This window comes from Trachemys scripta, chromosome 3 (genome assembly GCF_013100865.1).
Source record: "Trachemys scripta elegans isolate TJP31775 chromosome 3, CAS_Tse_1.0, whole genome shotgun sequence".
NCBI lineage: Eukaryota > Metazoa > Chordata > Testudines > Emydidae > Trachemys > Trachemys scripta.
The window spans coordinates 16847858-16860985 of record NC_048300.1 but is presented as its reverse complement, the minus strand read 5'-3'; the positions used below and the strand labels follow the sequence as shown (position 1 = coordinate 16860985).

Here is a 13128-nt window from a genome sequence, read left to right as displayed (position 1 = left end):
AAGTAAATGACCTACTTGACTTTCATTTTGAAAAAATAGTTTCCTTCATTCAGAGAAGCCCTTTAATGGCTCATTTGGTGATATACTACTAGCAGACTTTAGAACTTTGTTGTCAGCAGGGGTTTCTCATTGAAGCAATAAGCAGTAGCAACATGCACAACTTGTTATGTATGGTTACAACTTACATTGTAAGTAGGGTGACCAGATGTCCCAATTTTATAGGGACAGCCCCAATATTTGGGGCTTTTTTTTTTTTAAATATGGGCTCCTATTACCCACCATGCCCTGTCCCGATTTTTCACACTTGCTGTCTGGTCACCCTAATTGTAAATTTCACAAGTTATCTGAACTTAAATCTGTTAATTTAATTCATCCCCATCTATGTTGTGATACAGCCTTCAATTACATACTATTTTTCCATAGAACCCCCACTTCATTCAATGCAAGAACTGATGGTGCTCACTGAACGGACAGCTATTCAATATTTCTTTTTATCCTCAGAGATTCATTGATTCTAAGGCCAGAAAGGACCACTGTAATCATCTAGTCTGACCTCCTGTGTAACACAGGCTATAAAACGCCTCCAAAATAATTTGTTTGATATAGAGCATCTCTTAGGAAAAAAACATCATTTTGATTTTAAAATGGCCAGTGATGGAGAATCCACCTCACTGTTAAAAATGTACACCTTCTTTCCAGTCCCTTTTCTTTCATTGTATCCCCATGTTTTATTTACTGCACACCATTCAAATTCAGCACCAGTTCAGATTTACTCATTTCCCGCGGACTATTTTTAGGAAACAAAGCACCTGAGAGCTTCACAAATATTAATGAATTTATCTTTATAAACCTCCTGTGAAATTAGGTGGTATTATCCTCATTTTACAGATGGAGAACTGAACCACAATGTCATATCCAAAATTGTTACAAGTGTCCACTAATTTTGGGTGCCCAACTTAATATGCCTATGGCCTGATTTTTACTGAGTACGTAGGAAATTTTATAGCACTTTATGTTACACAGCACCACTTGAATCAACTTTAGCTGCAATTCTGAGTGCTCAGTGACCCAAACTGGGACAATTAGGAATATTTTCTATCACATGGTTTCCCTGTTCAGTTTTCTATTGTATCCTGATTGAATGCACAGAGTTAAACCAAAGGCGGCTGTAAAGGGAGGTTGTTAAGGAACCCATGAAGGGCAAAACAATGACAGATGAGGCAGTCTCTCAGGTATCTGCTTTAAGAAAACTCAAACAATGGCTGGGCCTCAGTTGGTTGGAAGAAGCGACCTTGCTGGAACCATCCAGATAAAGATATTTTTCTCTTCCCAAAGCTAGGGCTGAGATGAAAAGACTCTCAAGGGTTAAAGAAAGTGCTCTGGCAGCGAGGGAGAAAGGAAGTAGTCAGCTGGGTGGGAAGCTGACAGACAGACAGTCAGCATGCAGCAAGGCTGAGACAGGAGAGCCAGAGTCTGCAGCAAGCAAGCTGTAACATGCAGTACCGGGTTTACAATGGTGCCATGCCCACACTCAAGAGGGGCCCCAGCCTGGCCTGCTTCACTCGCACAGCATCCCGAGCCGCTAGCCTCTCTCCGCCTCTTGGCCCCGCCCACTGACTCCACGCAATCCCTGACCCCTCCTCCCCGCCCACTGCTTGCTCCTCTCAGCCGGTGGCCAGCCAGCCAAGGGCTCCTCTCTTCCCCCATCACTGGCAGCAGAGAGGAGCCCTCAGCCGCTACTGCTCTGGGCCAGTGACCTACCGTCCACTTCCAGGTCCCTGCGGCGCTTTGCAGAAGTGGCGGGCTGGGAAAGTCTGTGGCTGCCCTCACCGCCCCCACCAGGAAATGCCTCCTCCGCCGCAGACACCAGCGCCAAGTAGGCAGGGCTGGGTGGGGCCCCAGGGCCGCTCTGTGCTCCCGAGCTTCAGCTGTCTTGCCCTGTAGCACTGTACTGGTAGAGGGGCTCCCTGCTCTGTGCTGGCTCAGCAGGGCCAGTGAGTGCAGCCAGAGGGCAGGGCTTGGGGAGTGGGTCTCTGAGGAGTCTGTGTTTTGGAGTGCTGGGCTGTGAGGGGTATGTTGGAGAGCGCTGGACAGTGGGCAAGGTCTGTTTTGGGGTGCTAGGTAATGGGGGTATGTTGGTGAGCACTGGGTGGTGGGGGAGGTCTGTGTGTGTTGAGGCACTAGGGTGTGGGGGTTGTGTGAGGGGTGCTGGGCAGTTGTGGTGGGGCTGTGGGCAGGGAGGCACTGAGTAGAGGTGGCGGTGTGCAGGGCAATGTGCATTTGTGAGGGGGGGGGCTTATGGGGTGGAGTGCTGGGCAGTGCTGCATGGCCCTGCGCCTGAGGGGAAGGGGCATGCTGGTAGCACAGGGCCGGGCGGGCCAGCGTGCGTCTGGCAACTGCTGATTTGTAAGCAGTGCCCTTGCACTGCACTGGGTGGAGCAGGGCCGCCCCTGCCATGCCATGCCCCATTGCCCCTGGCCAGACCGTCACTGTGGGGACCAGCCTCCCCACGCCATGCTCTATTGCCTCCATGGGGGCCCACAAAAGGTTAATCCGGCCCTGGTAACTTGGTGCCCGCAGAACAGGTGACAACAAGGCTAAGTCTTGTGTACCTAGGGGGAGAGGTGGGGATACCAAGTGTAGGTAAGACAATAGGTGTTTGTCTCTCTGATTTTTAAATCTACATCTCTACATTCTGTGTACTGTTTGGGCAAATAAATCCTACTTTGTTTTGTACAAGCGGCTTCTGCATAGACTTCTGAAAGGCAATTCTGGCAGGGTCCAAGCCCAGTTGGATCTGCTAGGTAACAAAGTTGGAACCCAGGGAGGGGCCCAAAGACCCAATCAGAGAACATTTAGATTGTGGCATCTCAGCCCAAAGGGATATGGAGGCATGGACCTGCCACTTGCAAGAGGTGCACTCAGGAGAACTGGAAGAGGATCTAAAAGCGCAGCCTACCTAGGGACAGTGACACTCAAAACTTCTTCAAATCAGGCACCAGGTGTCTCAGGCTGGGGATCCAGAAAATGAACACACAATTAGCAACCACCTGTGAAAAGTTTAAGTTAAATTTAAGTTTGAAGTTAAAGGGACTTGCTCAGATCACATGGGAACTCAAAGGAGGGGACAGAATCTAGTTTTCCAAAATGGCATCCAATGGTATTAACCACGAGACAGTCTCTCCCTTCCTGCACTCCCTTGCCTTCCAACCCCTGCAATAAATGAGGCGGGGCCCTACGGACCCCTTTTTCACTACACAACCCTAATTCATTCCACAAGCACTGCCAATCCTGTACACTGCATGAGGCAGGGGTCCTGTGTGGGGGTGGGAGGTGGGAAGGGAGCATTATATGCACAAGAAGGCAGAATTAATGGTGTGCAGGCAACCTGCTTTCTGGCATTGCCTAGTTTTAAGTGCTTGACTTTGTATCCTTAAGATCTTTTCTATGTCGTTTCCTAAATTTTTAAAAAGCAAACTGTAAAACAGAAATTCCATCCTGTGAAACTACAGTGACCCTCCCATCGGATATCAGTGAGGTTGGCATCTTTAGATCCACAGCACAGACCTCTCCTACTTCAGCTAGTGGAGGAACAAGTAGCAGTAGTAAGCTGTTATTCTCTATGTAGACCAGTCATTGGCAGGAAATAAAACATTTTGCGAGTGGGTTTCACAGATAATTGTTAGACAGCAGGAAGGTGTTGACTTTGGAATCCTGGATTCTATTGAAGTTTCTGGAGAGAAGTGTATTCTAGTGGATATAGATCCTTCTGCCCCTGCCCCCTCCCCCCCCACCACACACAACACCTAGCTTTGTCCCTTTTTATACCTCTTCCATCTCCTCTTATCCACTCCCCCAAATGTTTCAAGTTTGGCAAATTACAAGCAACTATGTGGCCTTGTAAGAAAGTGTTAGCCAACTTTAATTACAGGTGTTGCTGCCAGCTCTGCCTATAATAAATTGCATTCCATCCCTCATCCTTTGTTTTTCTGCTTTCTATATAGTGCGTGGTTCTGTGAGCCATTACTCATCTGAATAGCTTCACTGAAGTCAGTGGAATTATCTGTGTACAGGCTTGCAAGACCTGGCCCCTAGACTGAGGTCATTTTCAGGATAGGGAGCTTGTCTATGGAGGTGTCTATAGACACCTACCAAACTATTAGCATTATTTTTTACCGGTGCTGGGAAGTGGGAGGATTGTTCTTAAATATCTTAAATGTTTGTGGTAATGGATTTTTCTGTATATTTTAAAAAGAAATAGGACATAGCCTGCACTACACATCTCAACACTCAGGGAAGAACAAATGATTTATTGGTTTTGTTGCATAGTAATCAGTGAATTAGATTAACTGTTAAGCACTGTCCATGTGCTTAGTGCATACATGACAGGAAAGATGGCAGTCTCTGCCCCAAGAAGCCTATGTGCAGTATCACGTCTAACCCTATGTATGAATCAGAATAGGACCTTATACTTAAAAAAAAGCAGGCCTACACTATATTGCAACAACTGTTATTGGATCTTCACAGTTGAAATGAGACGTTACTGGATGCTTTGAAGTTTTTAATATTAAACCGCTTATGTAATGTTTGTCCATCAGCCTTTGGTTTTGGGGGGAAGAAAATATTTTTATGTCCCATTAAAAAGGATGTGTCAAAATATTTGTTTTCAGCAATGTACTAATGAAGTTGTGCAACTTCATAGTCTACTTGCAACAAGCGTGGAAAATCCCCTTCAGAAACTGCAACTTTAGACAATTTATTTTAAAGGGAGGCTGCCCTGATTACAAATCCCAGCAACAATTAATTAATGTTCAACTACTTGACATTGTTGATCTGTTTAATATTACAAACATTAAATTTCTGACAGAAACAAACACATTCAGAGCAGAGATTTTCATTTTGTCCTCAAACACCCTGGTTGTGCCTTTGTGATCTTATGTTTACAAAAGCACTGCACTAGGTTACCACTAAAACTAAATCCCCCCCCCCTCCAATTTATAATCTATATTTTACTGGCAAAACTGGGTTACTTATAATTCCTCTCCATATACAATGCTCACTCAAGCCAGCTTCTGTAGTTAAGCCAACATCAAAATTGACCCCAGAATCATTAAAGCAGTTAGCTTAGATCAGTGCTACATCCCTTGATTCATGCACCTTATGGCTCTAAGACTACATTCAGAAGACATAGCAACCTTGCTGCCTGTTCCCTGTCCAGAATACATGCACCTCAGAGAGAAACAGGAGTGAAGGACGATTGGTGAAGTCAACATTTGGAAAACTCCAGCTACTGGTAAATAACTCAGTTTTCCCCTTCATAAAAGAATCTTCACCATGCCACTATACAGTACTGGCATAGTTTCTGCATTTAAACAGTAATTCCATTGAGTGAACACACAAATACAGAATGCTATCAATTAGATAAGGAAATACTTAGCAGCATAGCTAAATGCAAGGTGGAACAAATTCTTTAGCATAAGCAGTCTGCTCCACCTTGCAATTAGCTGTGATGCACAGAGTACCTTTCCCCAGACCTGAAGAACTGTGTCTCACAAAAACTTGTCTTTCTCACCAACAGAAGTTGGTCCAATAAAAAAAAATTACCTCGCCCACCTTGTCTCTCTAATATCCTGGGACCAACACACATATAACTACACTGCACATGCTCAGCTAAGTGAGATTTAAACTCAGTACCGTTGTTCTGAAGTCAAGAATGTACAACTACAGTCAAACATCAACCCTGGTGCAAGAGAACCAGATGACTGAAGAAAAAGCCCAGCTAGTAAGTTAGAAATTAGTATTTAGTTACACAATTAGCAATACGGCAAAAATGCAATGAATGTTACCAGCATCTTTTGAACAGTCATCTATCCCCATATTCTTGCTTAGGTCTAGCAGTGATCAAAATAAATCACTCTTGAATATTAATACCTTTGCCAAAATGTTTAGCCTCCCCCCAAAATTAGTGTCTTACATAGGAGTTTTCATAACAATTGACTCTAATTTTCTAATTAGTGTGACCTTAAGATTTAAAGCATTAGGGAAAGAATTTCATATTTTACTACTAGACCAGGAACAATTTTGTAACAGACTGACTGTGCATGAGTCAGAGTGGACAGCATGAACAGGAACTAAGTGACAAGTAAAAGTTTTAGGAAAACGCTTTACATTTTTATCAGATTTTTTAAAAAAGATTAAGATTGGTGATCAGTTTATCGGTCACTTATCTTAGACTACATTTCAGGGAGTGGGAGACCTATCAGCTTTCAATTACTCTTTTTAAAAAGTATTTATTTAGAAAGAACACCATTGTATTATTTTGCATCTGGGCATCAAATGATAATGAAAACCACTGAAGCTGTTTCTAAACCCCAAAATAGTAAGTAAATCTATGAAACAGCTGAAAGATGACACGGTGGAGAGTCTGTAAGAGCATCTCATAATGGAAACTTCAAAGGAGTTCTACTTCTGTCAGAGGAATATATCTGTGGAAGGAATACATTTTCCAAGAACCATATACAAATTCTTGTAACAAGTATTCTTTGTGAAATACACAAAAGCTACTGCTTCACACATATTCAAAAATGTGCACTGGGAAAGAATTGCATGCACAATGGATTAGAAGATAAAAAGTACTCTTTTGAGTGATGTTAAGGCTTATAAAGCAATTTTTAAAAATCCCCAAAAGGGACAAAATATAGAAAGTTACCTGAATTGAAGGTGCTGATTCTCGCCTACTGGCAGCTCCCTGGAAAGATGCCAAAGCAACACCCTCAGTCTGATGGGTCACCGGGCTGTCAATACTAAGAGATGGATCTGTCCTATGTGACTGCCATGTCTCTTTTCTATAATGAGATTCAGCAGCTTGTTCATCTCCAAAAGCAGCCCAATAACAGCTTTCTTTCTGTTCATCTTCAAAAGCATTCCACTCTGCAGCTTCGTTACAACCAGCTGAACTGAAGTCTGCAAAGTCGTCAGAGTCCTGAAAAGTACTGCACTCATCTTGAGGTTTTGGCACTGAATCAAACTCTCCAAATTCACTATTCTCGCCATTTTCCAACTCAGCAAGAGGTGGGACTTCCAAGTCAGAAAGCGTATTGGTAGCTCTATATTCTAATGTCTGATTTAGTTCAGACGGATCTAATTTTTGTTTGTCAACAGTTAACACAATATTTATATCCCTAAACTCACCAAATTTACCACTTGGCTCACTGAAGTGTGCAGATGGTTCAGAAGATTCTTCTAAGCTTGAATCATTCACTGACTCTTGAGTATCGCTAATAAAAGCAGGAGATGCACCACTGACTGTGCCAAAATCACCAAATTCATCTTCATTTGTATCACTACAAGACAGAAATTCAGTGCTACTTTCACCATTCTTTACATCTTCAAAATCACCCAAATCAGTTTCTTCTTCAGGATCACTGGTGGGGTTTTGAATTTTAGTAAAGTTGATACTTTCTGAAGAATCATCAGCCCTAGAAAAATCAAGTTCTTTGCTGTTCCCACTGTCACAATATTTTCGCCTTCCAGTGTTTTCTGCATTTTCAGTAGTGCCTATTGAAATCTCAGTTGTTTGGGGTGTGCTACAAATGATGAAGTCATTATGGTCCAGTGCTGTAGAGTCTTGCTCACAATTACTACCGACTTCATTATCGACTAAACTGGTTTCTGAAATGCAAGCTGGCTCATCTTCAGTGCAAGTCACTCCTTCATATTCATAGCTTCTATCTGAAGACTCTTCCTTCATAATACTTTGTTCAGCCACTCTATTTATTATATGGTTTTCCTGTACATTCAGTGCTTCTCTTTCATTAAAAACTTTGCATATTTTATGTTCTGGTTCTTCTAAATGGATTGTTTCATTGTTTGAGAATGCAGCAAAATCTGCAAAATCCTCAGCTGGGGTAGGCACAGAGTCTAAACTTAACTCGGTGCTATGAGTGCTAGTAGTTTTTAGTCCCTTTGAGTCACTGACGCTGTCCAGATCTTCTATTCCCTGAGGATTTACAGAATCCAATGCTGCAAAACCATTTGTTAGAATCTCTAGACATGGGAGTTTCTCACCATTACAAGTGTCTATTTGCTGGTCCTGACCTGTAACTTTCATATCAGTTCTAAGGCCTTCAGAGGAGAAACCCTCTGCTTTTCCAATGTTCTCTTTTTGTTCCCCGTGTCTCTTTACATCTTCCAGATTAACATCAAAGGAAGTACCTGAAGTTCTAGATTTACATTTTTCTTTGCTGGTTTTAGTTGATAGATCAGAGAGTTCTTTAGCGGGTTTAGGAAGTTCTGCAATGCAGTCTTTATCTTTACCATTTTTAACAGAGTTAAAGGTTGCAAGGCTATCTCCATTGTCAGAGTAATCATGAATTGGCATAAAATGGTTTGTTGGTATAAATTCCTCCTTTGAATTACTGTAGTCTGGTGCATCAAAATCAGCAAAACCTACACCAGAAGTGCCAACACCAGAGAATCCACCAAATTCCCCAAATTCATCATCGTCATCCTCATCAGCACCATTGTCTAGTGGAGGAGGGGAAGAAGAGTACATCCGAATTATGTCTGGTTCCATTGTTTAATTCCTTTTAGAAGGTTAATTTATACCTACAAAGGGAAAAAGGACATTATTACTTTTCTGACAAAAAACTGACATTTATTATGCAGTTTTACAATTATACTGTAAAAAAGTGAGATTCTTAGTGTGTGTATAATATTTTATTCTGTTTCACATTTCATGTAAAGAAAAAATGATATAAGCAGTGCATGGGCAACATTAGAAAAGGGAAACAGTTGTATCCTGTCATCAGATAAAGTATTCACAAAATGTGCTACAGATTGCACCACATTTATCTCGGTGCTTTAGACAGGATGTGTCTGATGTAGCTTTAACAAACCAATTATTGAGAGGAATGGTCAAAATGTAGACCTTTGATGACTGCGAAGGACTTTATAAAGGGGGCAAAAATAGCATGAGTGAAACTTTCTAGTGCCTTTTTTTTTTTTTTTAAATATATCGTCACAAAAATCACCACACAGTTAAGACTTCCTGTTAACTGCTGGAAGATTACATCAAGATTCAACATCAAAAAGAATCCCAAAGACATGAAACACATTTGTCTTGACAAGCTAAGGAACTCTCTACAGAGGTGGTCAAAATGGGCTTCAGTGGTTCTTAATGTCTCTTGGCCAGTGACGCACAAGATGTCGAAAAATACACTTGACACATTATACTTCACAATCTTTTGGGTGTGTAGAGGATTATAGGAAAATATTAAGCCATTTTATGGTTTGTACATCAAAAAAATGGGGAATTCTCCCCTCTTGCATGGCACTCTCCTCACAAAGATAGCTCCACAGGATCCTAGCTTTGGAATGGTAGGGGAAAGGGGGGAGAGGAGCTGACTGGATAGTGAGTGGGAGGCCTGGAGTTCCATCTCCTCAAACCCAGGCTTCTGTTGGATTTTACAGACCATAGGATTTTATAGTTCTCAGCCAGCGTGCACCACTTACTAAGCAACTGCTCCAACTCATTTTCAGGTCACAATCCATCAGCTGAGAACTGCTACTATAGGTACCATCAAAGCCTAATGCAAAAGTAACCTTTTCATTAAAGTTAATCCTAGCTTCTGCTTTTGTGGATAATCTTTAAAATATTCAACTGAAAGCCACTAAACCACAGAAAGGTCCAATTTTTTAGAAGTCTTATACTCCACGTTTTAGTGTTTTCAGTGCCTAGGTAATATGGTGATTGGGTGCTTTATAAATACCTTAGAAATAAATAGACTTATTTAATCTTAAACTGTAAGCTACTTTAGTAACAGTTATTTTGAAAGAAAATCTCAATCTTTTATTTTAAATGGTTTAAAAAATTTCAATATTGCATAAGCTGCAAGTTCCCACTACGTTTATTGTTATTTACAAATGGTTAGGTGTTTATGCCATTTAATTTGGTGGGAGACAGGGCTCTTCCTTTAGAATTTTCAAAGCAGTCTTTACACTTTACAAAATAGGAGTACTCATGAAGTGTAACATTTACTGTTCACAAATCATGACCATTGTTCAACGTAGGTATTGGAGCTGTACATACACCATAATATTTATTTCCTGTACAAAAATGGCTATATTGAAATGTGCCAGACAAGAATGGACTTTTGGGCCAACATGTGTTAAATGGATTTCCTGGGGAACGGGTAATGCCATGACTTTGGTTATGAAAAAAAAAAAAAAAAAAAACAGCTTTCTGAAGCTACATCATGAGGAGAAGGCCATCAACTGGTGATTACACATTTCTGGAGACTGGAGACCAAAGGCCCAAACTATATAATCAAATGGTAGATCTGCCCAGCCTCGTATCTGGTTCCTGATCTTAAGACTGATGTGAACTTGGTAACCACAGGAAAAACCCAGTTGTGGGGTCTGAAGGACTGAGGCCTACTAGAACCCTATGTTGGAGCTGGGGGTGACCTCTCATGAGCTGCGTGTAGGTTATTTTATTTTTTTATGCCTTCTCTGTAATGTTTTACCTTAAGAATAAATGTGCATGGCAACTTGTAACTGCCAGCAATACACTGGCCATAGCCCTCTGAGAGAAAGCAAATGGCCTTTTAGGGAGACTGGTTTGCTGGAGATATCAGAGTATAGGTCAGGGAGCTGTGCAGCCTTAAAACCCTCAGTTAAAAGGGAGTGAGATGCAGGCCTCCACGCAGTAGAGGTGATGGCTGGGAGTCAGAAGTCTTTAAGTGGGTCCCCTCAAGGGGAACACACAGGTGCCATTACCTTGAAAATGTAACAACACTGCAAACCTCAATAGTAATTTTCCATCACATTATTACAGGGTTTAATATTTGTTACAAAAGTTACTGGAGCAACAGCAAACTAAACCCAATGCTTCCCATGTGTACTGTATGTTCTCCTTCCCCCTCCACTCCAAGCCATCCATAGACAGATCTGTAATGTCACGCTTTCTTTAAAAAACACCCAAAATGACTACCAAAATGGCATAACTGCAACAAATAACATTTACAACATCAGTTTCAAGGGTCCAAGGATTTACTGAAGTAAAAATACTCTTAAAATATTTACGTTAAGCTTTAAAAATACCACCCCAACAGTTCTGCAAAACATTTTTTTTAAATTAGATACTGTAATGTAGATTGGCATAAACTGTGCTGACATTCTATCTTTCCGTTATCTTGAAACTGAAGTTCCCTAGCCCCAGGAGATCCAAGTAATCTTTAGGTTTTCAGTACAGTAAACAACTATTTTTAAAAAGCTAGTTTACTAGCTATTTCTCCACTTCTTTGAATCCATTCTGGATAATCAGATTGTACTAAAATTGTTCTAAAAAGGAATAATCATCAGCTCAAGAAAGTGTATTATGAAAGTCATTGAAACAAGTTTTATGAAACAGTCCAACTGCAATTCTGGCACAGTTTTATCACTTCATCCTTTCTGCTCACTGAATTTTCAGTTAGCAGCTAAATCCCTTGACAGTACAATACAGCAAAGTCAGTCCATCAAGCTAGAACATCTGTAACTGGAAAGAGTTAGATGTGTACGTACCATTGAGCTTTTCATACATTTTTATCCCAACTAGCAAAACAGGAATAAAAGTACTAGAGCATGGAAGATAGTTGAAGTACTGATGTTTATATTTTGTAGGAAAATCAAATCCATACTGTGGATTTATCTGGTCCCAATATGGGGTGGCTCTTTCTTAAAAGGAAGAAATTTACATCATCTCACTCAGCAGGATATATTTCAGTCTATTGGCGCAGGTGGGGGAAAAAATGCCATTATTATACAGAAATTGGCGGTGTGGGTTTTTTTTTTTTTTTTAGAAAGTCAGTATGCTGTGGGAAACTTAAGATTTTTCAAACTTTCCTCTCTAAATAGGTAGAAACTGGAAGTTAGAGTCTGCAGAAGCTGCATGCTCAGCATAGGGGACGGATGGGAGAGGGTTAGTCTCTCATCAATATAACCTCCGCTGATTAGTTAAAGAAGCATTGAACATACTGTCTGAAGGGACATCTATATGATGCTTTCCCCTAATACCCTCAGAGACAAAGGACTTATCTACACTTCATAATTAGGTTTACATTATTTAGGTCAACCTACAGCCACTGCAATCATTCAATCAGCTGTTGGTGTCCCCTCTCCTCACCAAGAGCGCTTGCACCAACTGAAGTGGAGCATTGTGGGGCGCTGACAGTCGCATGGGGCTCACAGCTTGAGCCCCTCACCCGCCCCAGGGCGACAGCCTGAGCTGTGAGCCCGGCGCCAGCTCAATTTCACAGCATGGAGCCTACCAGCAGGCTTCTCAATTTCAGAACTGTCCCTGCTCCCAGCAACCTGGCACTCACAGCTGGAGCCGTGAAACTGACAATTTCACTGCTAGTAGTTATGTTGCTATAGCAGGCCACTTACGTCAGCCACTTACAAAGGTTTGGCCTGCACTACAGTTAGGTCGACTTAAAGCAGCTTACGTCGACCTAATTACGTCAGTGTCTACACTAGAATGCTGCTTCTGCCAAAGTAAGTTGCCTGTTACACCGACATAAGTGCTGTCTCTCTCATGGAGGTGGAGTTAATATCAGTGGAGTTAGGGAGATGCATTGTCCTGTAGACACTGTTACTTACATTGGCTGTTGGCTGTCATTCTTACCAGTTTCACAGCTGTCACTGCCTCCCCTCTACAGCCCCTCACACTCAGCTGGAGCCGTGAAATTGACAAGAATGTTAACTTCCACTGCTGGTAGGCTTCCTGATGGGAACCCCACCTGGAGTTCAATTTCACAGCTCAGGCTGTCACACCAGGGCAGGTGGAGGGCTCCAGTTGTGAGCCCCACACACCTGGCTGTCAGTCTCCCACAATGTTCCACTTCAGTCGGTACAAGTGCTCCTGGTGAGGACATACACCACCGGCAGAAGGAGGGTAGTGTGGACACCAACAGCCAATTGAATTACTGCAGTGGCTGTAGGTCAACCTAATTCTGTAGTATAGACAAGCCCTTGGTTTTAAAGTAGCAGCCGTGTTAGTCTGTATCCGCAAAAAGAAGAACAGGAGTACTTGTGGCACCTTAGAGACTAACAAATTTATTAGAGCATAAGCTTTCGTGGACTACA

The 13128-nt window shown here is 42.0% G+C and overlaps 1 protein-coding gene across 5 annotated transcripts in view; it reads right to left on the bottom strand.

Moving 5' to 3' along the window:
* AFTPH (aftiphilin) overlaps positions 1-13128 on the bottom strand; it is a 61945-nt gene that overhangs the window by 35980 nt on the left and 12837 nt on the right. For all 5 annotated transcript variants that reach the window (XM_034764211.1, XM_034764208.1, XM_034764207.1 and 2 more), the window contains one exon: positions 6710-8607. In XM_034764211.1, coding sequence (XP_034620102.1) covers positions 6710-8575 — 1866 coding nt within the window. In that variant the 5' untranslated portion in view covers positions 8576-8607. The remainder of the gene's footprint in view (positions 1-6709; positions 8608-13128) is intronic.